Source organism: Trachypithecus francoisi, unplaced genomic scaffold, assembly GCF_009764315.1.
Source record: "Trachypithecus francoisi isolate TF-2019V2 unplaced genomic scaffold, Tfra_2.0 Lachesis_group5, whole genome shotgun sequence".
In the NCBI taxonomy this organism is placed as follows: domain Eukaryota; kingdom Metazoa; phylum Chordata; class Mammalia; order Primates; family Cercopithecidae; genus Trachypithecus; species Trachypithecus francoisi.
In genome coordinates this window covers 121,689,705-121,717,100 of record NW_022681470.1, presented here as the reverse complement: position 1 = coordinate 121,717,100, position 27,396 = coordinate 121,689,705, and the positions used below count along the sequence as shown (strand labels likewise).

Below are 27,396 nucleotides of genomic sequence, written 5' to 3'. Positions count from 1 at the left end.
AATAAATGAAAAAACCTAGTTCTAGTTACAGGCTATTGGGGAACAGAATATTCATACAGACTCAAAGTATCATCCCACATATTACTTATTACAAAAAGAAAATAGACTTCATGACACAGAAATCTGACAGACACCAGTGATCAAACATAGTATCATTAACAATAGAACAATTGGACATTATGAAACTTTCGAAATAATGCACTGATGTGGAAATAATATCCCTTATGTAGCATTTGTGCCAAAAGTCTTAACACAAATCTACTATATAAATTGTAGAATATTCTACAAATATCTGGCCTGAATTTAATTTATAAAAAGGAAAAAGGATAAAATAACTGTTCTGAAGTAAAGGAGATCCAAGAGATATAACAACTAAATGTCCTGAGTAATAACTGATTGGATCCTGAATAAGAAATATTTTTAAAAAACAAAGGACTTTATTGGGACAACTGGGAAAATTGGAATATAGATTGTATGTTACATAAAATTATTATATCATTATTAAATTTTCTTAATGTGATAAAAATATTGTGGTAATTATAGAATGCCCATGTTCTTAGGAGACACATGTTGAAAACCTTAGAGGGCCGGGCGCGGTGGCTCAAGCCTGTAATCCCAGCACTTTGGGAGGCCGAGACGGGCGGATCACGAGGTCAGGAGATCGAGACCATCCTGGCTAACATGGTGAAACCTCGTCTCTACTAAAAAATACAAAAAACTAGCCGGGCGACATGGCCAGCGCCTGTAGTCCCAGCTGCTTGGGAGGCTGAGGCAGGAGAATGGCGTAAACCCGGGAGGCGGAGCTTGCAGTGAGCTGAGACCCGGCCACTGCACTCCAGCCTGGGCGGCAGAGCGAGACTCCGTCTCAAAAAAAAAAAAAAAAAAAAAAAAAAGAAAACCTTAGAGATGAAATGTCATGATTATCTATAATTTCCTTTCAAACAATTCAAGAAAAAATATGTATTTATATACACCACATAAATCAACTGAGATAGACAGAAATAGAGAGACAAAGTGGCAAATCTAGGTGAAGGGCTTATGGGTGTTCATTGTACTATCTTTTTAACTTTTATTGAGGTTTAAAACTTTTCAAAACAAAAAGTTGGAAATGGCAGGAGGAAGGAACTGAGAGATGGATGAAAGGAAGGAATCCAAGTCACAACCAACATTTCTCTGAATACCAAGGAAGATGCTGGCAGCAGTAAATGAGGTGTCTATAAATTGCCTAGGACAGACCCAACAAGAAGCAAGCCATCAACAATGGTAGCTGCTTTCCTGACACTGCTGATCACCAAGAATGGGGAAGACAAGGAGACATCAGGAGGCATAATAAAAAGTTCAGTCTTTTAGATGTTGCTTTGTGCTGTCTAGGAACACACATCTGGATGAGACCAGCCTGCAGCTGGAAATCACAGTCTGGAGTACAAGGGAGTTCAGGATTGGGGACATCCTGGAATTGGGGCATGCAGAGATCATGTATAGAGTAAGATGATAAAGCACAGTGGAAGGAGAAGGAAGGAAGCTAATAATGTGCATACTTGATAGACTTTACATTATTTAACAAAATAAATTGGAAAGAGGCATGTACAGTACATCTTCAATTAAAGTCATAGGTAAGTTCTTGAAAACTGTGACTTTAAGTAAAACAACATACAACATGGCCAATATTTTTTTCCTCATCAATGTCATAACAAAATGATATTGAAGGAAATGATATTATTCAAGGGACTGCTGTATGTAGCCTCACTTGAAGTCAGAGGCTCCAAGAACCTATTGACGACATTAAGTACGGACTTATTGTACTTGGAAATTCGGTTAAAATTCACACATTAGCAAGTCATTATTATCAGAAATAGGGTAAATTACACATTTTGATTTTAGTGATGAGGTCTACCATACCAAAATAATTGCTAACATTAATTTACAAGCCAAACTGAAAACGGGTATAATTTGGGTTATCGAATGAGTATTCGTGACATCAGATACTTTCAGTATTTAAATTTACATTATACACTCCAAAAAAATAGCAGGTCACAAAAATACCCGAAAGTTTCAAAAGTAACAACCAAAAATAGAAATAACCACTTAAAAAATATATTTTGAGGATGATTCATTTCCCCCAAGTTAGGCAAACAGGTGTACAGATTATTTTAATCATTAAACAGGATTGCTCTGTAAATCAACTGCACCTGCATAATTAAGTCTTTTTTGTAAACATTTTTGATGAGTACTATACTGGAAACAGATAAGATTTCTAAGTAAGATAAATATATCTTGAATTAGAGATAAATGCTTTTGTGCCATCAATGCCTACAATTTAGAACAGAATAACTGACCTACCTGTGGGCCACTCATTACCATACTGAATGCAGTAACAGTCTTTCCCTCTTGCTTACAGGTTTTATGTAACCAGTAAAAGGAAATGTATCCATATACTATTGCATGAATTTTGGCTATAAAGTGACTGGAATAAGTTGGGTGTTTTGTTTTTTGGTTTTTTTTGTTTTTTTTTTTTAAGTGACTAGAGCATATATCTAAATGAGTGCTGTAACTCAGAGATGAACCTTAATTAAAATATACATTCATTCAACAGGTTAATCCTTTTTGGACTCATTTTCAGAATTTCCTTTCTAGCCAATTTTATCACATTCACATGACAGCAGCACTACCACCACCTATCATTATTGCTTTATAGTCACATTTTATTTTTAACTCAACCTCATTCACCTTATATACTAAATGTAGTTCATTTTTACCAACACTAAGAATATCCAAAAGAACATGCTACAGGTCTGATGGCAATCACAAAAGGAAGTGGGGAAAATGTTTTGAACAATCACCGCATCAGCTGAGCAAGTATAAAATTTCCTATACAAGCAACTTGGAAGGGAAAGGATTCATTATTTCTTATATGTTATTTTTTTAAGTACATGATATCTTTTGTATCTCATAGACTTAAGGTATATCTTTTGTTGAATGAAAGAGGATGGCAAGTGCATTCTAGAGGTGTCTAGTGAAATATGTAGGTCATACATACATACTGAAATGGTATCCTATTAAAGAAAGTTAGTTACATCCAGCGTCCTACAATACTTGCAAACACTGCTCCAGGACCAATGTGATCAAGTGCATTTTCAGGATAAGCATTAGTTCTTCCATTATAGCCATGTCAGAGTTCCTTTTCTTTTTCTGAAATATGATTCCCTAAAGAAGTGGTGTTAAGTTTAAATCCTGATAAGAAGAAAACCCTTAGGACAAGCCCCCTTGCCTGTGTTAATAAGGGGCTTTCTCCATTTCTGGTCATCCCTATGCCCCAGGCCCACTCTGCTTGAACAGGACTTACACGTGTCCTGGCCACAACACTCTTCCTGCTCCCTAGGAAACCGAGGTGCTTATGCAGGCCTCTGCTCTTCCACACCACAGCACAAGGCTGCCACCTACAGAATCACTGAATCCATTGCAGCACTACCCAGGGTGAGTGAGAATCGGCTTAAAATAAATGCTGCCTTCTGCTGATTTGACAAAGGAGCCTACTGTAATACATGCCGCCTGGATATACAAGTTTAATTCTCTGTTTAGAAAATGCACTGATGACTACTAAAATAGGACACCAAGATCAGGAACACATGCTTTAGTTCTGGCCACTTGAATAAATAATTCTAGTTTGAAAAGCATTATAAAAAACATGACATTTTGCGTAGAACAACTTTTCTTAACTGTATTTCCTGCTTTATCACAAAGAGATAGACATATAAAATAGCAAATACACTGGAAATAAAATGATCTTCCTAACTTTCCTTAGGACAGCCTGTTCTTGGAAGTAATTGTCAAACTGTTAAAATCATACAGTACTCAAAGCTGTTTAACTTAGAATCTGTTAAGTTAGTTTCTCCTTTCTTATTCCACCCTTATGTATGATCATTTGACCCTGGAATAAACAGCTTCAGTGATTCTCCTTTGGGTTTTTGGGGGGTTCTTTTGGATTTTTTTTTTTTTTTTTTTGAGATAGAGTCTCGCTCTGTCACCCAGGCTGGAGTGCAGTGGCGCAGTCTTGGCTCACTGCAACCTCTGCCTCCCAGGTTCAAGTGATTCTCCTGCCTCAGCCTCCCAAGCAGCTGGGATTACAGGCACCCGCCATGACGCCTGGCTAATTTTTGTATTTTTAGTAGAGATGGGGTTTCACTATCTCAGCCAAGCTGGTCTTGAACTCCTGACCTCGCAATCCACCCTCCTCGGCCTCCCAAAGTGCTGCGATTACAGGCATGAGCCACCACGCGCAGCCGTGATTCTCCTTTTGTTACCACTTATGTAAGTGAGAGGTACCAACCATCCATTGGTCATGAGACAATGCAAAGGATAAATAGCCTTTACTGGGGCCACTCATTTCAACCATCACCGACTGGTCATCTCTTGTGAAGGATAAGAAGACACAGGAAGCCTCCTTCTCTGGGTCACAGTTCAAAGGACTCCTAATACAGAACTTCTTGTTCCCACAATCTGAGGCACTGAACTAGAAAAATGACAGAGGAAAAAAAAATTTAATTATCAAACAAGCAGTTCATTGGCAATGACAGAAGAATAACTACCTTCAAGTATGGGTAGCTCCCAACTTAATGAGAATACCTTTCCATAATAAGCATTCAAATAAGGAAACAAAAGACACATCCCAAATTAAAAATGATCGGAGCAGTAGTTAGGTTATGAACTTTTAAACTTAATTAATTTTAATTAAAATTTGGAAAACATACACTTGTTGGACTGTAATTGTTCAAGACTGTTAAAGCTCCTGTAATACACAAAACATTTCACATTAAGTATGTTTTGGAGCAAAGTTTCTGATAAGTTTTGAGAAATTTTTGAGGTAGTATTTCAGTCCCTAAGACTTAAATGACACTAACATTCCTGCCTAAATGGTATCCTCTAATTCTCAGAGATGAAGTTTTAAAAAGCAACAAACAAATCTTAGCAAGTTATTATATTTAGATTGTGGATTCTGCTTCTAGAATTCAGATTCAAATTTCATACTAAAATTATATAAGAAAAAAATGGTTGCCCCAATTTACCAGCATTCCAAATAACCGTAGTGATTTATTAGGGGAGAAATTAGCAACAATCAGATGACTTAATCCAGAGCTTCTTGATAAGGAATATAAGACAAGGAGTCTTAGAAAAAAACAAATAGCTGTATAATCTGATAAATAAGCAGACTTTGTTCGAATGAGCTGTGACAGTAAATTTCAGAAGAGATCTAAACATTATATAACTAGAGTTCATGGAAATGTAAAGCCAGATCATATTAGGGTGAAGAGAACAAGCCACTGGGAACTAAGAAACTTGGACTTTGATCTCTGCTCTCCCCTTCCCTACATCATGTTTGCCAAAGGACTTGTTCTCTCAGGATCCCTGAACCTTCAACTACACAACAGGAAAACTGTAAGAAATAGATCCTAAGGTATCTTCCAGCTCTAAACATGCTATAATCCTTGGACTCTGAATGAACTTCCCTATAATTAGAGATTATAAACATGGCACAAAGACACAATAAATGTTCCAACAAGAGCTTTTTATTGAATATATGGAAAGATAACAATGTCAACCGATTCCTACTGGGAAGCTCAGGTCCAAACTGACTGTGTATTTCTCTAAAGCAGCTTTTAATTAAATAAAGCATTAAGCCTAAACTGAGAGCTAGTACAAATAACAGATCTAATTGCACGGTCAAACAAAAGTACAACAATCATAATAATGTAATTAAACATAGTGCTCATATGCTATAAGATGTTGAAGAGAAGAAAAACAAAATAAGGAGCAAAGCGCATTACTTTGTCTTCTCTATGCGAATAAAAAGGTACAAAAGGATAATAAAAAGAAGGAAAAAGTAAAGGAACTAATGTTTACCGAATATCTATTAAATGCAAGACATAGTTATAGAAAACGTGCATTCATTATTTTGTTTAATTCTTACAGTGATATTAAGGGCTAAATATTATTATGCCTCTTTCTATAGGTGAGGAAACTGAGACTGAAAATTAAGTAATTTGCCCAAAGACACACAAAAATTAAGCAAGTCAGTATTTAGGCCCACGTTTGTTCTTTCAACTGAAACAACCTGCCTCAACACGTTTTTTTGTTTGTTTGTTTGTTTTTTGTGTTGTATCCACTTCTGAATTAAGAAGTCTAACTTATCAGAATTTTCTGCAGTAAAATCCTTCTTCCTAATGTTTCTAATATGCATAACACTTTCCAAGATATTTCTTGTCAATCATAAATCTTTCGAATCGGAGGGCCTAGATGAAATTATAACTGATGAATTTACAAGAGATTTTCTGTTGTTCAGCATATACAATTCCCTAGGACTCTTTGACCTTAATGAAATGAGATCTAAGAGTTATATCACCACTTTAAGAATCTCCTCCAAATCTTGTCTAAATTTAACTTAAGCTCTTTGTTTGATATCTGGCTGTGTTTAAAAGAAAGAAAAAAAAAAAAGAAAGAAAAAAAAACTATTGCTTCATCAGAGTTATTTTCAAATGAAAACATATTCACTACCAGTAGAGACTACAGGTGAATGTCATGACCACACCTCGAACATGCAGGGTCTTGCTTTCCTTTCATTCTAACCTATAAGTCATAAGGTTGCAATGAAGGCTTCCTTCAGATTCCTACAGAGGACCCAAAAACGTGCTACCACTACGCAGCACAGCTACTTCTCTGCACAATTCACCACACAAAGTACACAGAACCACAATTTCCAACCACAAATTTACCTCTTTGCTCACATAGAGAAAACTAAGTACAGCACTTTACTCCTATGTAATGTCTTATTTTGTTTACCTTCTCTTCTGTATTTTATAACATATGGACATTATATTTGGCTATATATTATTTAGATTGCATTTAATGAAGCTATAAAAATGTTACTTAAGCTGGGCACAGTGGCTCACACCTGCAATCCTAAGCACTTTGTGACTCCAAGGTAGGAGGATCACTTGAGTTCAGGAGTTCGAGATCGGCCTGGGCAACATGGTGAAACCCCATCTCTACAGAGAAAACAAAATTGTTACTTACTGGTTTGGTTAAGTGGGAAGCTGGAGGTAATGTTGGCAAAGGTACTATTGTAGCTTTAGGTGTTGTGAAAGGAAATGCGTTTGGTTGTGAAATTATAGGACCAGGAATCTTCACCCAGTAGACTTTGTACTTCTCAACAACTGTGACTCTGAAATGCAATACCAGTGAGATTAGAACCTTCATTGTGTCCTGTCACAATCAGATCAAAACATTAAAGGAAAAAAAAAGAAAGACTAAACTAGAAAAACATGACGTACTACCTAACAGGACTATTAATTTTGTCTGAGGCAAATCTCTAACCACTCTCTCCCACCCCATCACTTGATGAATTTGTATTGCTTTCTCTCCCTCTGTCCCTCTTTTCTTACTTGTCTGTTTTGGGGGCATATTCCAATAGCCATGATGTCAGACCCAGGGACAAAACTGCACAGATTTCTATTTCCTGGCATATGAAGAACATATTACTACTCATTTCAGAGTGCAGTATTCAATTCTTCCAAAGGGCATGTGTTGCAAGCAACTATAGCAAGAAGCTGTGATAGAGGCTGCATTGGTAACCATCAGCTTTCACTGGGGTCACATCCCCTTTTTCACATTCCACCTAACATACCAGGGCAGAGTTGTGCTACTGTGTGTTGGGGACCTACGCACAAAGTGAAGAAAACAGATATGTCAGGATAGCAATCCTTCCCTTAAAATATATGTCCATATCACCACTCAGGAATCATTACAAGGCATTATAACATTCCATTTCCCCTTGTATGTAGGATAAGGAAGAAGTACTGTTTTAATTCTACTGAGTTTCATAATTCTGAGAGGCATGCCGTCTTTTCTGAGAGTCTAATCTGCAAGTTGTAACACTGCAAAAGAGTCATCCAAATTTCAGGACTTCCATTTGTATTCTCATGCTAATACAGGAGCAAGTCTAAAGGTAGTATTATATAACATAAAGACCCAAGTATTAATTGAAAGCTCTTATTAGGATTAAGGCCTTGCAAGACTTCATTCACTCAACAAATGTCTATTAAGTGCCTATTTGGTGCCAGGTCCTGTGCTAGGTGCTAGGTATACACTGGTAAAAAGCAAAACAAACTCCTACATCAGGAAGGTGGTGTTATTACCATACCAAAGCTCTCCTACATGGATGAATGTCCAATAGGTACAGAAAATGATACAGACTAATTATGGTTTCAGTTATACTAGTAGTTACAGAGTTGTAAACTCTTTTTCTTTTTTTTTTTTTAGAGATGGGGTTTCACCTCATTGACCCATGCCAGTCTCAAAGCCCTGGGCTCAAGTGATCCACCACCTTGGCCTCCCAAAGTGCTGGGATTATAGGCATAAGCCACCATGACTTGCCCAGAATTATTAACTCTTATACTCACAGAAACTGTGTGTGATTTGGAGCACTGCTTGGAGCATTCCAGTAGACTTTAACTTCTGTTTTTTTAGATGCACTTCTGTGACTCACAGCTGATCCCTGAAATAAAAGGGAAAAGAGCTACCATTCAGTCACTCTATAGCTCAGCATGGCTGGAACTTCTATCATTTTGCAAAGTAATTTATCGTTGCATGACATAAGCATTCTGGTGAGGACTATTTTATTTAGAAGGACTCGGCCGGGCGTGGTGGCTCACGCCTGTAATCCCAGCACTTTGGGAGGCTGAGGCGGGTGGATCACGAGGTCAGTAGATCGAGACCATCCTGGCTAACACAATGAAACCCCATCTCTACTAAAAATACAAAAAATTAGCCAGGCATGGTGGTGGGTGCTTATAGTCCCAGCTACTCGGGAGGCTAAGGCAGGAGAATGGTGTGAACCCGGGAGGCAGAGCTTGCAGTGAGCAGAGATTGCACCACTGCACTCCAGCCTGGGTGACAGAGCAAGACTCCGTCTCAAAAAAAAGAAAAAGAAGGATTCAGGCACTCTATAAATGAAATGTTGATTGGTTGATAACATATTAGCAGCTGGCTCTGTGAATAAATGAGAGTCAAGAGAAATCTAAGAAGTGAAAAGAGCTGTGAACACTGGGTACGTTAACACTAGATAGAGCTTGCTCATTGTTTCATGTACATTATAAATTTATATCTCTTCCATTAATAGACACAAATAGAATACAGAAGATTCGTTGAAAGAGAAAAACTTCCTGCCTTCAAATACGTAGCATGATATTTTAGTAATTCCTTTCTCTTGAACAATCTTGTTTCCCACTTTCATGCACCTGGCCAACTCCTACTCATTCTTTGAGGCCTCACTTGAAGATCACCTGTTCCAAGAAGCTCCCTCCCAGTTCCTTCCAGGCTGTGTGTGGCTCCCTCTGCTATGCTTCCCACTCACTGTGTATGCTTCTAACCAAAGTTATCACACAGTTCTACTTATGTGTTCATAGATGTGCTTACATGTAAGGTAAGGAGTTCTTCAAGGAACAAGAGTAAGTCTTGTCCATCACCTATCCCTCCCATTCAGGACCATTTTTGGTATGATAAATAAATGAATGAATGAATGAAAAAAATTAGACTCCTGTCATACTCTAGATCTCTGTCTTCAATATTAAAACCCCTCAAAAATTAATATAATAAGAGCCAATATTAATATAAAACATCACAAGCTATAAATTCTTCAAACTACTTTACCTTTTATAGAGTGCTGATGTGTAAAAACATATTGCAAGTAAAATTAAGGAAAAAGTCTGATTGTTGTGAATCTATTTAGATGTTTACAATACATGGTTAATGTCATTTATCTTGCAACCACCACCTTACAGTGCAAAGACCCCCCAAAAAACTGACAGAGAACAATTTCAAGCTACAGTTGACCCTTGAACAACACAGGTTTGAACTGCATAGGTCCACTTCTATGCAGATTTTTTTTTTCAATAAATATATTAGAAAAATGTTTGAAGGTTTCCAACAATTTGAAAAAGCTCAAACTGCATAGGCTAGAAATATTGAAAAAATTAAAAAGTTAGGTATGCCTTGAATGCACAAAATATGTAGGTATTAGTCTATTTTATCATTTACTACCATAAAATATACACACACCTATTACAAAAAGTTAAAATTTATCAAAACATACATACACAAACAGACCGCACATGTGCCATTCATAGTCCAGAGACATACAAACAAATGTAAAACTGCAGTATTAAATCATAACTGCATAAAATTAACGGTAGTTGGGACTACAAGCACATGCCACCTCGCCCAGCTAATTTTTGTATTTTTTTGTAGAGATGGGGTTTCGTCATGTTTCCCAGTCTGGTCTCAAACTCCTGAGCTCAAGTAATCCACCAGCCTCAGCCTCCCAAAGTGCTGGGATTAGAGGTATGAGCCACTGCACCCAGCTTTTATTGTGTTTTGTGCACTACTATAAACCTTGAATAACACCATGGGACCCATACGAAGTGCCACTAGTAATGCGGTAAGTGTTCCCAAGAAGCAGAGAAAACTCATGACATTACAAGAAAAAGTTGAATTGCTTGATATATACTGTAGATTAAGGTCTGCTGCTGCAGTTGCCTGCCATATCAAGATAAATGAATCCAGTATAAGAATCACTGTAAAAAAAAGAAAAGAAAATTCGTGAAGCTGTCACTGCAGCTATGCCAACAGATGCAAAACCCTCACACTTTTTGTAAAAGACCTTTTCATCTCACATCGGAAATGCAGCTTTTATGCAGGTGTAAGAATTGCTATAAGAAGGGGATACTTATAGACTAATATTATTCAAGAGAAAACAAAGTCATTATATGACAACTTAAAGCAAAAGGAAGGTGAAGGGTCTAAAGCTGGAGAATTCAATGCCAGCAAAGCATAGTTTGATAATTTTAGGAAAAAAGTTTGGCTTTTAAAATGTCAAGATAACAAGAGAAGCAGCTTTTATTGACCAAGAGGCAGCAGGCAAGTTCCCAGGCATCATTAAGAAAACCATTGATGATACCATCCTGGCTAACACGGTGAAACCCTGTCTCTACTAAAAATACAAAAGGCCGGGCACAGCGGCTCATGCCTGTAATTCCAGCACTTTGGGAGACCGAGTGGGCAGATCACCTGAGGTCAGGAGTTCAAGACCAGCCTGATCAACATGGAGAAACCCCGTCTCTACTAAAAATACAAAATTAGCCAGGCGTGGTGGCACATGCCTATAATCCGAGCTACTCAGGAGGCTGAGGCAGGAGAATCGCTTGAACCCAGTAAGCAGAGGTTGTGGTGAGCCAAGATCCCACCATTGCACTCCAGCCTGGGCAACAAGAGTGAAACTCCATCCAAAAATAATAATAATAATACAAAAATTTAGCCAGGCGTGGTGGCGGGCACCTGTAGTCCCAGCTACTCGAGGCTGAGGCAGGAGAATGGTGTAAACCCGGGAAGTGAAGCTTGCAGTGAGCTGAGATCGTGCCACTGCACTCCAGCGTGGGCGACAGAGCAAGACTCCATCTCAAAAAACAAAAAAAAAAAAAAAAAAGAAAGAAAATCTTTGAGGAGAAAGTGTATCTGCTTGAACAGGTTTTTAATGCAGACAAAAGTGCCCTATTTTGGAAATAAATGCCACAAAGGGCACTTATTAGTAAAGAAAAGAAGCAAGCACCAGAATTTAAGGCAAGAAAGAGCAGGCTATCTTCCCTGTTTTGTGCAAATGCAGTCAGTTTATGATCAGGACTACTCTTTCCTATAAAGCCGCTAGCTGCTAATCCCCGAGCCTTGAAGGGAAAAGATAAACGTCAGCTGCCAGTGTTTTGGTTGTAACTGTAAGAAGTACTGGACAATGAGAAACCTCTGTCTGGATTGGCTCCGTGGACGTTTCACCTCTGAAGACAAGAAGCACCTTGCCTTAAAAGATTGTCTTTTAAAGGTTCTTTTGGCCGGGCATGGTGGGTCATGTATGTAATCCTAGTGCTTTGGGAGGCTGAGGCGGGTGGATCACTTGAGGTCAGGAGTCCAAGACCAGCCTGGCCATGATGGTAGAGTGATGAAACCCCATTTCTACCAAAAATACAAAAATTAGCCATGCGTGGTGGTGGGTGCCTATAATCCCAGCTATTCAGGAGGCTGAGGCAGGAGAATCACTTGAACCCAGAAGGCAAAGCCTGAAGTGAGCTGAGATCGTGCCACTGCACTCCAGCCTGGAAGACAGAGCGAGACTCTGCCTCAAAATAAATAAGTAAATAAATAAAGCTTCTATTGATATTTGATATAGTTTAGATATTTGTCCCCACCCAACTCTCATGTTAAATTGCAATCCCCAATGTTGCAGGTGGGAACTGGTGGGAGGTGTCTGGGTCAGGAGAGCAGATTCCTCATGGCTTGGTGCTGTTCCTCAGGATAGTGAGCAAGATCTGGTTGTTGTAAGATATGGCACCTCCCCCCACCTCCACCAACTCTCTCTTGCTCTTGCTTTCACCATGTGAAGTGCCTGCTCCCGCTTCAGCTTCTGCCGTGAGTAAAAGGCCATGAGGCCTCCCTAAGGCCTCCCCAGAAGCTGAGCAGATGCCAGTGCCATGCTTGTACAGCCTGCAGAACAGTGAGCCAATTAAGTCTCTTTCCTTATTAAATTACCTAGTCTTAGACACTTCTTTTAGCAACACAGGAACAGCCTAATACAATATTAGACAATGCCCCTGCTACCCAGAACCCCATGAGCTCATCACCGAAGCCACTGAAGTGGCCTCCTTGCCTCCAAATACAATGTCTCTAACTCAGTCTCTAGCTCAGGAAGTCTTAAGGACATTTAAGGCTCTTTACACACAGTACTCAATGGAAAGGACTGTCAACGCTATGGAAGAGAATGATGATAGAACATCATGAAAGTCTGGAAGGATTACACCATTGAAGACACTATCATTGTTACAGAAAAAGCCAGGAGAGCCATCAAGCCCAAAACAATAAATTCCTGCTGGAGAAACACTGTATGTAGATTTTGTGCCTGACTTTAAAAGACTTACAGAGCCAATCAAGGAATCTAAAAGGGACTGTGGATATGGCAAAAAAGGTGGGGGATGGAGGGTTTCAAGATATGAATCTTCGAGAAATTTAAGAGCTAATAGACACCATAACAGAAGAATTAATAGAAGACAACTTGATGGTGAGTGTTTCCAAACCAGTGCCAGATGACAATGAGGACTATGGAGAAGAAGCAGTCCCAGAAAACAAACTGACATTAGACAACCTGGCAGAAGGGTTCAAATTATTCAACACTGATTTTGCCTTCTTCTACAACATGGACCCTCCTACGATATAGCACTGAAACTAAAGCAAAGCAGGGAAGAATTGGTACCATATAAAAACATTTTTAAGAAAATGAAAAAACAAGTCAGACAGAAATTACAATGTATTTCCATAAAGTTACACCAGTGTGGCGCCTCTCCTGCCTCCCCTTTCACCTCCTCCACCCACCCCAAGACAGCAAGACCAGCCCCTCCTCTTTCTTCTCCTCTTCAGCCTATTCAACATGAAGGCGATGACAATAAAAACCTTTATGATGATCCACTTCCATTTAATGAATAGTAAATATATTTTCTCTTATTTTCTTAATAAGATTTATCTCTTGTCTAGCTTACTTTATTGTAAGAATACAGCATATAACACATATAAATACAAAATACGTGTTAATCAACTATTTGTTATCAGTAAGGCTTCTGGTCAACAATAGGCTATTTGTAGTTAAGTTTGGGGGGAGTCAAAAGTTATACACAGAATTCCAATTTCCCCACGAGTGGGGTCGGCACCTGTAACCTCTACATTGTTCAAGGATCAACTCTAAACACAAACCTGTATATCTTCACAAGTCAAAAGTTGTGACACTTCACTGTCAATCAACGTGAAGGAGCCAACAGGAGGGCCATTCAGATCCTCAGCATTACGCGCTTCTAGGAGAAAGCCTTTAAATGGATGCCCTGACAAAGTAACTGAGAAAAAGACAAAAGGATTAGTTAAAAAGCTTAGCAATATCAAAAAGAAAATGTTTAGAGGTCATACATTACAATTAGAATGAGGTGTACGTATGCAAAACTACTCCTGGAGAGAAAAGAGTCATCCTACAGGCAAAGAAGCTCCAAACTGTGTTCCATAAGATGTTCACTCTGTGAGCCATTCCGCAAAGAGAAAAGAAAAATAGGTGATGGTCCAGGGGCAGTCCATAAGGCTAAGTTAGTTTATACCTATTGGGTCACCTGAGTGATGAAATAATCTGTACACCAAACCCTTGTGACATGGAATTTACCTATAAACAAACCTGCACATGTACCCCTGAACCCAAAATAAAAGTGTAAAAAAAAATGTTTACTTGACCTCATTAGAGGAAAAAACATGAGGTGTTTTCTTTTGAATTCCAGTATTTAATACAGTGTCTGGCTCATAGTGACACTCAATAAATTCTTATTGAATTAAAAAAAAAAAAGAAAAACACTAGATGAAAGTAAATACTTGTTTCTTTGCTGCAAATGTCTTAGGGTATTTAATATCCTACTGTACAGTGTGAACTCTAAGGTACATTATATATCACACGGAATATTCCAAACTTCTTTTTCTATATACTCTCTATGTAACAGAGTACCTATCAACATTTTGCATTTCTAGAGTTGCAAAAAATAAAGTTTGCAAAATGCCGTTACAGATTTATATTTAATAATCAGCCTACATTTTACCAGAGAAATTAGAGAATTATTCTTAAAATTATATGATGTTAAACAAGGGTTTATCATATTTTAAACAAGATAAAATAAACTTTATTTTTCTCTTCTCTTGAAGTGATACCACAATTAATAAAAATAGTAAATAATGATAAAAACGTATTTTAAAGCCTGTTCTGGACGGGGAATACACAGACTACTTAAGTAATATAGTCATCTGGAACCAAAAATAAGAAGTATGATAGTATCTTAGAAAAGAAAACAGATTTAAATGAAATAGTCTAAATCAAATAATAATAAAGATTCAATAAACAGTAAAAGAGTGAAATCCAAAATGTAAACAGTAATCCCAACCCGGTACCTTCAATCTGATCTCCTGGTCTGAATGTCATCTGACTCACGGAAATGTCATGAACAGGAACAGACTGTGGACTATGACCATGTTCAGGAATCATTCCATGGCATGACTGTGTTACTTTTCCATTGGGATAATTAGCCACATAACTAATGTGCAACAGAAGTATGCAGGTACCAAGAGTAAATCCAGAAACTGCCATCTCAAAAAGAAGATCAAAAGCCCATTATTGTCATATATAATTAAAGTAAAATATAAAAGCTTTTACACCACAGGACTATAATTCTAGATAACTACTTGCTTTCTGTGTTCAGCAAACCAAACCATATACTCAACATACCTGATAAAAAGAATGTGATATGTGAAGTTTCACCTGAATTTCAATCTCAGCTCTACAAATTACCGTGAGACTTTGGGCAAATCGTTTAATCTTCCACTTCCTTATCTGAAAAATAAGGAAACAACGACCCTTTTTTCAATGTTTTGTTGTTTTTTTTTTAATTGAGACAGAGATCTCACTCTGTTGCCCAAGCTGGAGTGCAGTGGTACGATCTTGGCTCACTGCAACCTCCACCACCCTGGTTCAAGTGATTCTCCTGCCTCAGCCTCCCCAGTAGCTGGGAATACAGGCATGCGCCACCACCTAGCTAATTTTTGTATTTTAGTAGAGACGGAGTTACACCAAGCTGGTCTTGAACTCCTAACCTTAGGTGATCCTCCCACCTTGGCCTCTGAAAGTTCTGGGATTACAGGCATGGGACACTGTGCCTGGCCCAATGTTGTTTAAATAAAAATGAAAATGTAGCTCAAACTCTGACAAGGAAGATAATAAATAATAGCTTTCATTTTTATCAATTGGAAATAATAAACTAGTCAATAAAAGCAAAAGGTTTTACACCACCTCATCCTAGAAAGCTTAAAGAACAAAGAAGAAATGTTTCTTCTGGATTTAAATATCATCACCTGAATAAATCTATGATAAGACTTTTCCCAACTTCCTATTAAACTGATCATGATGACTGGATGAATAATTTAATTTGCAATACTGAAAACTGAGGATAACAGAGAACCAATTGGTAGAGATAATATTTCTACTACCTGTAGCCCAGATACTTCTGAATTAAGAAACACAATTGTCAGCCCACACAATCTTCTTCCCTCCCACGGCTCCAATTTTCCTCTTACCATCTGGATAATAGAAAACCAGCTACTTTACCTCAGTCCCACCCTCTTGTAGTCCAGATGAGCCACTTTGCTTGATGCATATATTCAAAACCTGCAAATCACAGGACTCAACAAGGTGGGAGGTGATGAGCAGTGACACATTACATGGTAGTAAATAAAGTTAACACCATGGACAGGTTGCAGATGGGAAATGCCTAAGAGGCAGCTAATTATTTATAGAAAATGAGTTTTCTATATCATATATCTGGTCATAGACAAAAATAATAGCAGCCTTAGAATCACTAGAAAAAAATATTGTTTTTTTAGTTATGTCAATCAGGAGCAAATATTTAACTGCAGCCTAACTTGCTGGAGTTTTATCAGAGTCTACTTGACCTGGAAAAGGGGAAATACCCAATTCCTGCCCACATTAGCCATCCTGTTTCACCTAAGTGGGGGAAGAACCTTGAAGCGGTTGTGAGGTTCACACTTCAGGGGCATAAGCTCACTAAAAGACTGAGGTCTATTCACAGGGCTACAGAGAACAGTTCTCCTCCTCCCACTCCTTACCACCACACTATTAAAGGCCTATTTACAGCAGTTCCTTTTACCCAATGCATCATGTCCAGTTATTAAGAACAAATTACAAGGCATACTGAAAGTCAGAAAACACAATTTGAAGAAACAGGGCAAGCCTCAGAACCAGACTTAGATATGATGGAGATGTTAGAATTATTAGACCAGGAATTTAAAACATTATGATTAAGATACTAAATGCTTTAATGGATAAAGTAGATGGCACATAAGAACAAATGCACAGAGATGGAAATTCTCAGACCCAAAAAGAAATGTTAGAGATCAAAAACACTTTAAAAGAAGTGAAGTATGGGCTTATGGGTAGACTGGACATATCTGAGATAAGAATCTCTTAGCTTGAAGATATCTTAATAGAAAAATACCAAACTGAAAAGAAAAAAAAAAAAAAGACTGAAAAAAAGAGAACAGATCCAAGAACTGTGGAACTACAAAAGCTACAACATACATGGAATGGGAATTTCAGAAGGAGAAGAGGGAAGGAAACAAGAGAATTATTTGAAACAACAATGACTGAGAATTTCCCGCAAACTATTATCAGACACACAATACCAAGTGGGATAAACACACACACACACACACACACACAAAATCCTACATCTAGGTATATAGGATGGTTAATTTACATGTCAACTTGACTGGGCGGAGGGATGTTCTGATAGCTGATAAAATACTATTTCTGGAGTGTCTATGAGTGTATTTCTGAAAGAAGTTAGCATCTCAATCAGAAAACTGAGTAACAAAGATCACCTCACCAAAGTGGGTAGGTATCATCTAATCCTCTGAGGGCCTAAATGGAATAAAAAAGCAGAGGACGAGGGAATTACTCTTTCTTCTTGATCTGAGATATCCCTGTTCTCTTGCCCTCAGACATCAAGGCTCCTGGTCCTGGGGTCTTAAAACCATAGGACTTACACCAGCAATCCTTTCCCCAACCCAAGGCCCTCAGACCTGACCAGGAGGTACACTATGGGCTGACCTGGTTCTTAGGCCTTTGGCGTACACTGAACTACCCCAGCAGCTTTCCTGGTTCTCCAGCTTGTAGACGACAGATTTTGAGACTCGTGGGCTTTCAGAATCACAAGTCAATTTCCATAATAAATATCTATAATAAATATAAATAAAATCTTATTTTAATCTGTCACAGACAGATTAAATTAAAGTTTTTTTTAAAATCCTGAAAGAAGCCAGAGGAAAAAGATAGGAACAAAGATAAGAACTATATCTGACTTTTGCTCAGAAACCACACAAGCAAGAAGAGAGTAGGGTGAAATATTTAAAGTGTTGAGAGAAAAAATGGGCACCATAGAATTCTATACCCCAAAAAATTATCTCTCAAAAGTGAAGAAGAAATATGAAGACTTTCTCAGACAAACAAAAATTGAGGGAATGTGTTGCCAGTAAGACCTATCTTGCAAGAAAAGTGAAAAGAAATTCTTAAGAGGAAAGGAAAACAATAAAGGTCAGAAATTCAGATCTACATAAAGAAAGAAGAGCATTGGAGAAGAAATAAGTGAAGGTAAAGTAAAAACGTTTTTCTTCCACTTAATCTAACATGAAAGTTTGTTTGAAATAATAATACTTATAATTCTCTGTATATGCTTATGTATGCTTATTTTCATATGCTTCTATATCAGCAAAATAAATGACAAGATATAAGGGATGGTGAGATACAGCAGGGACCTCTTTCTTAGGGACCTACCTCTCTCAGCCTTCATAGAATTAAAGAAAGGTAGGACCTTGCTCTGGACTAGACTTTGGCTTAAGGAAATGTTGTGATTGGTTTGATCTTCTATCCAGACCACTAAAACTTTCTCCATATCAACAATAAAGCTGTTTTGCCTTCTTATCATTCATACGTTCACTGGAGTAACCATTTTCTTCAAGAACTTACTGTTTGCATTTACAACTTAGGTGACTGGAACAAAAGGCCTAATTTTCAGCCAGTCTTGGCTTTTGGCATGCCTTCCTCACTAAGCTTAATCATTTCTAGCTTTTGATTGAAAGTGAAAGATATATGACTCTTCCTTTCACTTGAACACTGACAGGCCATTCCAGGTTTTTTTGTTTTTGTTTTGTTTTTTGAGACGGAGTCTCGCTCTGTCGCCCAGGCAGGAGTGCAGCGGCGCGATCTCCGCTCACTGCAAGCTCCGCCTCCGGGGTTCACGCCATTCTCCTGCCTCAGCCTCCCGAGTATCTGGGACTACAGGCGCCCGCCACCACGCCCAGCTAATTTTTTTATATTTTTAGTAGAGACGGGGTTTCATTGTGTTAGCCAGGATGGTCTCGATCTTCTGACCTCGTGATCCACTCACCTCGGCCTCCCAAAGTGTTGGAATTACAGGCGTGAGCCACCCCGCCCAGCCTATAGGGTTCTTAATTGGCCCAATTTCAATATTGTTGTGCCTCAGGGAATAGGGAGGACTGAGGAGGAGAGAGATTGGAGAATAGCCAGTTGGTAGAGCAGTCAGAAGATACACAGTTATCAATTAAATTTGCCATCTTATACGGGTGCAGTTTGTGTCTCTACAAAACAATAGAAACATCAAAGATCACTGATCACAGATCACCGTAACAGATAATAAAAAGTTTATACACTTACAAAAGTGTGGCCAAGCATGGTGGCTCACACTTGTAATTCCAGCATTTTGGGAGGATCGCTTGAGCCCAGTAGTTCAGACCAGCCTGGGCAATATAATGAGACCCCCATCTCTATTTTTTAATTAAAAATAAAAATAACAAATAATAAATAACAAAATAGAAATTTACCAAAATGTGACATAGAGACACAAAATGAGCACGTGCTGTTGGAAAAATGGTGCCGACAGACTTGCTTAATGAGGAGTTGCCACAAGCCTTCAATTTGTAGCCAGGCACAGGACAAGGGGGCTGGCCTCCAAACCCTGGGCTCAAGGGAACCTCATCCCTATTATCCCAACACTTTGAGAGGCTGGGGATGAAGGATCCCTTGAGTTCAGGAGTTCGAGACCAGCCTGGGCAACATGGTGAGACCTCATGTCTACAAAAAAATTTAAAAATTAGCTGGCTGTGGTGGCACATGCCTATGACCCCAGTCACTTAAGAGGCTGAGGCAGGAGGATCCTTTGAGCCCAAAAATTCAAGGTGGCAGTGAGCTATGATCACACCACTGCACTCCACCCGAGGTAATAAAGCAAGACCTCTGTCTCACTTAAAAAAAAAAAAAAAAAAAAAAAAAACAGGGTGCGGTGGCTCATGCCTGTAATCCCAGCACTTTGGGAGGGAAGGGCAGGAAGATTGCTTGAGCCCAGGATTTCAAAACCAGCCTGGCTGGGCAACATAACAAGACCCTTTTTCTTTTTTTAATAACTTTATAATTTTTTTATAATTTAATTTTTTAAAAAAAGACAAACCTTCAATTTGTGAAAAAACACAATATCTGCAAAGCACAATAAAGTGAAGTGCCATAAAACAAGCTATTCCTGGCCAGGCACAGTGGCTTACGACTGTAATCCCAGCACTTTGGGAGGCCGAGGAGGGTGGATCACGAGATCAAGAGATCGAGACCATCCTGGCTAACTGGTGAAACCCAGGGTCTACTAAAAAAATACAAAAAAATTAGCTGGGCCTTGCGGGTGGGCGCCTGTAGTCCCAGCTACTCAGGAGGCTGAGGCAAGAGAATGGCGTGAACCTGGGAGGCGGAGCTTGCAGTGAGCCTTGATCACGCCACTGCACTCCAGCCTGGGTGACAGAGCAAGACTCTGGAAAAAAAAAAGAGCTGTCCCTCTATATCACTAATCACTTTAAATGTCAATTGTCTAAATGTAGCAATTAAAAGACAGATTGTCAAAGTGGATCAGGAAGCAGAACCTATTATATGTTTTCTACAGGACACCCACTTTAAATATAAAGACACATTTACTTTTAATAGATTAAAATGGATAGAGAAAGATATACTATGTTAACACTAATTTAAAGAAAGCAGGAGTAGCTACATTAATTTCAGACAGCAGACTTCAAACCAAGGAAAGTTATCAGACATAAAGAGAGCTTTACCTGATAATAAAAGGGTCAGTTCTCCAAGAAGACATAACAATCCTGAATGTGTATGCACCTAACAATAGAGCACCAAAATAAGTGAGGCAAAAACGAATAGAACTATATGGAGAAATAGATGAATCCACTATCAGAAATGGACAGATCCAGGCTGGGTACTGTGGCTCACATCTATAATCCCAGCACTTTGCTAGGCCAAGGTGGGAAGATCACATGAGGCCAGGAGTTCGAGACCAGCCTGGGCAACATAATGAGACTGTCTGTAAAAACAAACAAATAAATAAATAAGTCAATAAATAGTTGGGTGCAGTGGACTACACAAGTAGTCTCAAATACTCAAGAGGCTTAGGAGGAAGGATGACTTGAACAGAGGAGTTCAAGGTTGCAGTAAGCTATGGTCACACTACACCACTGCACTCCTGCCTGAGCAACAGAGAGTGAGACCTTGTCTCAAAGACAGAGAGAGAGAGAGAAAGAAATGCACAGATCCAGAAGGCAGAAAATCATTAAGGACATGGGTGAATTCAACATCAGTCAACTGGATATAATGGATATCTGTAGACTATTTCATCCAACAACAGAATACACATTCTTCTCAAGCTCACATGGAATGTTCACCAAGATAGACTACATTCTGGGACATAAGATACAACTTAATAAATTTAAGAGAATAATTTGTGGGATGCAGCAAAAGCAGTGCTTAAGGGGAAATTTACAGCATTAAATGCATATATAATTACATAAACAAACCCCTCACTAAATTAAACTACAGGAATTCCTGTTAAACCCCAGATACTGTGATGGGAGACACACACTTTAACCAGCCCTGCACCTAATGCCAGGAGCTGCTAAGTAAACAGCATAGGGTCCAACAGTACCATATACCCCGCTATTTAGCAAACATGAAAGCTGGGGAGAATTCTTTTCATTTAAGGAGGAATGAAAGAAACAAATGAACTAACCAAGAACTTCTGAAAAATATCTACAACATAAAAGGAGCTTAAGATTTCTCCGTGGAGAAAAAAAATAATAATAATAATAATGGTTGATTATTATAGGAAACAGAATATTTAAGGAAATAACTGCAGCCAGGTACAGTAGTTCACACCTATAATCCCAACACTTTCGGAGACAAAGGCAGGAGAATTGTTTGAAGCCAGGAGTTCGAGACCAGCCTGGGCAACAAGTGAGACCCTGTCTCTCCAAAAATTAAAAAAAAAAAAAAAATTAGCCAGGCACAGTGGCATGCCTGTAGTCTCAGCTACTCAAGAGGCTGAGGTGGGAGGTGGGCTCCTTGAACCCAAGAGATCAAACCTGCAGTGAGCTATGATTGTGACACTGCACTCCAGCCTGGGGTTGGAGGGAGACAGAGAGAAAGGGAGGGAGGGACAGAGAGAGGGAGGAAAGGAAGGGCAGGAACATCACTATTTAATCGACTTCATCATTATTAAGATTAAATGTAGTCATGTGCCACTTACCTAAAGAATGGTATAGTGAAAATAGTTACTTCAGTTTAACAAATATTTATTTGGCACTAACTTTCTGTCAGTGAAAATGGAAAAAAAAAACAAAAAACAAAAACTTGATATCCAGTCTCTGCTGTGCACTAAACAGCTGAACAGCATCAACCAAGTCACTAAATCTGTTTCATCAGTTGGAAATACACCAAGTGAACCAGAAGAAATTCAAGGCCACCTTCAATTCTACTATTGTATGATTTTAGAAAAGCAAAGTGGAAAAGCATATTGGGAATTATTTGAGCAAGAAGTATAAGACAAAAAAGAGAAGTGACTAAGACACCACCACCCATCATCGATTAGGAAAATACAACCAGGTCACAGAGGAAACCGTACAATGGCAACTTCTTTGTCCTCTGTCAAACGCTGACTGTTCAAGGTAAAGTTCTATTTTCATTATAATAGCTAATTATGGTTTTCCAGTTAATGTTTTAAAGTACAACTATTTTTCAAACGGATACATTAATTCATTAGCCAACCTATACTAACAGATCACATAATTATGACAGAATAGGAGTTAGTCATGGAAACATTTAACTTAAAATTATAGATTATCAACAATGAGTTATTACATTATGAAATCATCCTTTAAGCACAGAAAGGACTCCTACTAATTATGTATGATTTTCTTAAATTAATATTCACATTCTATTGTCTACACAAAATAGAAGATAAAACAAAAAAGATTTATTTTGTCCACCCAAGACAGAGAGAGATCTATTATTTTAGAAGACTAAAAGAGCAGTTATCCTGATTCTCTAACTAAAATATTCCCAAACCTGATGAGATTTGTACAGTTTTCTTTCTTACCTGAAAGACAAGTGCTTAGTAAAAGGGTATGATGACTGCTTACACCATGTTCTACATATATCTCACATAAAGATAAAACCTCAAAGCAAGTATATTTTTTATTATGTAAATACAAAATTCTTGTACTTAGATGAAAATGTAATTATTATTTGATTGTGGGCCACAGGAGCAAGTGATGTTAAACATGAGAATATATTTATTACAAAGTAAAAATTCAGACAAAACTAGAATTCAATCAAAAATATTTAGATGTAGGAAAGTCATTGGAAAAAGGAGTATGTGTTAACAAAAGACTTTTTAAAATAAATTGGTCATTAAACGTCTTAGTATTGTGCAACTCTAAGAACATGTGAGAATAAGAAAAAAGGAGGAAAACAATCTTTTAAAACCATGTCAGATGATTAAGCTAGCAAATAGTGAATCATGTCTAGTTATATTGCATTCAGGTTCTAGCTCTTGTTAGTCATTTATTTTAAATTAAAGCATCAAAGGAGTTCAAAAGTTGACACGCATACAAAAAAACTGTGGGAACTCAGCCCAGTTATACCCCCCCTACATTACCTAAGATATGAGTGAAGCATGTACTGAGTCTTAATTAATGCATAGGTATGAAGCAGCAAGGAATTCTTAATTATGAAGAATGAGATGCAAAAAAGCAAAAACTTAGCCAAAATAATTCACTATAAAATATCTACATAATTTGGAAAAATTTTTTTTTGCAATATATAGTGGTTTTAATTTGTGTTTACTACATCCAAAGTAAGAAATATTTTTACATTATAGCCCAACAAACATTTCATGAAACATTATTTACCTTTACTACATGTTATAGATGTATATGTTTCCTATTTCTTCGTTTTTTGTTTTATGCTGGTTACACCCTACTGCATTATTTCACGATCTACCAATGGATCTTAACCTGCAATCTGATGAACATTACTTTATGGCATGCATAGACCATTAAGTTTCAGCCTTGAATCAAATTCTAAATTAGGAGTATCAAGAATTTCAGTAAAAAAGAAAAGTTCTCAGAATCAAAGGAACAAACAGGCTAAGCAACAGGGAAAATTTTGGGAGATAGGAGCTGGATTTATCCAAAGGAAAATGCCTTATTCTCACTTCATTCCACTTGTGAGCCTGAACAAAAAGTATAAATATGGCTCATATATTAGCCTTCTCACAGTAATCTTCTGTATGATAAAGGTTGTTGTTTAACTACCCATAATATAAAAATGCAGCAATCCTTAAGTCACTTGGAAGCTCCTTTCAGAATTTCCATTGGTTGCATTCTTGTTTTTTTCTTCCATCAAGTACATTCTACAATGTTTAAGGTAAATAACCACTTCCTACTAAATATTGTTTTCATTTTATTTTATTATGAGAATTATAATGGCATTATTTGCTTTTATTTTGGCACAAGTACAATACATTTTAATTAATTTATGTCTTAAACATGCTTTTATTTCTAGGCTTTTGGCCTGAAAACAGAACCGCCATTTATAATATTTGGAAACCAAAAAGTATCTATGACAGGTTTTAATCAACTTAGAAATTTATTTTGCTAGGCTAAGGACAATACCTGGGAGAAAAAAAAAAACACACACACAGAATCACAGAAACAGTCTATTGTCTGTGCCTTTCTCCCAAGATGACTTTGAGGACTTCAATATATAAAGGGGAAAAGTGGGCTGGAGGGGAAAGAGGAACTTGTCATTCACATGTTCCAAGACAAAATGAGCAGGTACGGGAATAGTCAAGTATGTATTGGCTTATGCTCAGTAAGCTGGCACAGATAAGGTAGCTACCTGTGGCGATATCTAACCTTTTATCTGTAGCTCTCTGCTTTGAAACAAAAGGAAAGGCAGTTGCTTGCATGACTCAGCTTTCAGCTTAATTTCTTACTCTTGGCATAATGAACTGAGGTTAAGATTTTGTTTTTCTTTCACATATTGCTTCTATTAGAAAATGAACTTGAAATTCCAAACTGAGTTAGAAACTAATCTGGTGTTGCAGGAAGCCAGGGACCCTAAATGCAGGGACAAGCCAGGGCCATGGCAGAGGAACATAAATTGTGAAGATTTCATTTTAATATAGATATTTATCCGTTCCCAAATAATACTTTTATAATTTCTTACAGCTGTCTTTAATCTCTTAATCCTGTTATCTTCGTAAGCTGAGGATGTATGTCACCTCAGGACCACTGTGATAATTGTGTTAACTGTACAAATTGATTGTAAAACATGTGTGTTTGAACAATATGAAATCAGTGCACCTTGAAAAAGAACAGAATAACAGCGATTTTTAGGGAACAAGGGAAGACAACCATAAGGTCTGACTGCCTGTGGGGTCAGGCAAAAAGAGCCAGATTTTTCTTCTTGCAGAGAGCCTATACACAGACGTGCAAGTAGGGAAGATATAGCTAAACTCTTTTCCTAGCAAGGAATATTAATATTAATACCCTGGGAAAGGAATACTTTCCTGGGGGGAGGTCTATAAACGGCCACTCTGGGAATGTCTGTTTTATGTGGTTGAGATAAGGACTGAGATATGCCCTGGTCTCCTGCAGTACCCTCAGGCTTACTAGGGTGGGGAAAAACTCCACCCTGGTAAATTTGTAGTCAGATCAGTTCTCTGCTCTCCAACCCTGTTTTCTGTTGTTTAAGATGTTTATCAAGACAATACTGCACTGCTGAACACAGATCCTTATCAGTAGTTCTGCTTTTGCCCTTTGTCCTGTTCCCTCAGAAGCATGTGATCTTTGTTAGACCCTTATTAATAGTTCTGCTTTTTGCCCTTTGAAGCATGTGATCTTTGTACCTACTCCCTGTTCTTACACCCCCTCCCATTTTGAAACCCTTAATGAAAACTTGCTGGTTTTGAGACTTAGGCAGGCATCACGGTCCTACGGATATGTGATGTCACCCCCGGCAGCCCAGCTGTAAAATTCCTTTATACTGTCTCTCTTTATTTCTCAGCCAGCCGACACTTACAGAAAATAGAAAGAACCTATGTTGAAATATTGGGGGTGGGTTCCCCCAATAATCTGGGGACAGTGTAAATTTGTTAGCTCAGCATTTCATCTAGGATTTGGGGCAAACCTAGTGAGATTAGCATTGTCACCAAAAGCCTAGACTGGGGATAGAGGTGGAAATAGGTATTCACCTGTTGAGTAGCAGAGTTAGATAGGAAGACTTTTAGAAAAATAGGTAAAACCACAGAAGGATAAGGAGATTGATAGAGTCACCTTCTCTCTAAACAGGGAACAGTGATGAAGAGTGAAAAGAACATGGCTATTGCCGTTAGATTTTGGTTCAAATCCTAAGTATGCATGATTTAGGGTATATTCCTTAACCTCAGTTTCCTTATCTCTAATATGAAGAGAAATCTGCTGCTTATAAGGATTCCATCAGATGTGGTCTTTAACTGCCAGGTCATCACTGAGTGTTCATTTCTTTTCCTCTTTCTCTATGTCTCCTTTCCTTCAACTCTACAATAAAACTACAATCCTTTTCTTTCCCTTTGTCCCAAAAGTTTTATTGCTGTCTGTATATATCTTGTGCTTAGTCTTAACTTGCTGACTAAGTTGACTTTGATAGCTGAATCTCAAATTATAGGGAAATTGAAAAATAGGTCAAGTATTTCCACTTCCTCAGATAAAAATGTTTCAGACTCCAGACTCCATTTTCACAGAAGGAAGTGAAGAAAAAATGATTTTTTTAATTAACAACCAGAGTTATGACATTTTCAGAGAAGGTTCTAAAAGACAAAGGGCATAAAAGTGGCACATTCAATACCAGTTTAAGATCTGTCAGATCTGACAACTTAAGATGGTAGGAAAGACTTCTTTTCTTTTTCCTTTTTTTTTTTTTTTGAGACGGAGTCTCACTCTGTCACCCAGGCTGTAGTACCATGGTGTGATCTCAGTTCAATGCAATCTCTGCCTCCCAGGTTCAAGCAATTCTCCTGCCTCAGCCTCCCAAGTAGCTGGGATTACAGGCACCTGCCACCATGCCCGGCTAATTTTTGTATTTTTAGTAGAGACGGGGTTTCACCATGTTGGCCAAGCTGGTCTTGAACTTCTGACCTCAGGTGATACACCTGCCTCAGCCTCCCAAAGTGCTGGGATTATAGGAATGAGCCACCATGCCTGGTCAGTAGGAAAGACTTCTGAAAAATATTTTAGAGTTTGAGTGAAAGTAAGACAAAGTAAGGGGAAAGGAAGAAA

At 38.1% G+C, this 27,396-nt stretch overlaps 1 protein-coding gene across 4 annotated transcripts in view; it reads right to left on the bottom strand.

The window, feature by feature from the left end:
- FRRS1 (ferric chelate reductase 1) overlaps window positions 1-27,396 on the bottom strand; it is a 57,700-nt gene that overhangs the window by 27,535 nt on the left and 2,769 nt on the right. Inside the window, exons 1-8 of one of the 4 annotated variants that reach the window (XM_033196835.1) lie at window positions 20,845-20,963; window positions 16,268-16,327; window positions 15,392-15,496; window positions 15,058-15,253; window positions 13,837-13,973; window positions 8,454-8,548; window positions 7,069-7,216; window positions 4,328-4,510 (exon numbers count right to left, since the gene is read on the bottom strand). In XM_033196835.1, the coding sequence (XP_033052726.1) occupies window positions 4,328-4,510; window positions 7,069-7,216; window positions 8,454-8,548; window positions 13,837-13,973; window positions 15,058-15,253 (759 nt within the window). In that variant the 5' untranslated portion in view covers window positions 15,392-15,496; window positions 16,268-16,327; window positions 20,845-20,963. Of the gene's footprint in view, window positions 1-4,327; window positions 4,511-7,068; window positions 7,217-8,453; window positions 8,549-13,836; window positions 13,974-15,057; window positions 15,254-15,391; window positions 15,497-16,267; window positions 18,233-20,844; window positions 20,964-27,396 lie in introns of those variants that run through there. The other 3 variants (XM_033196837.1, XM_033196834.1, XM_033196836.1) reach the window with 3 other exon arrangements.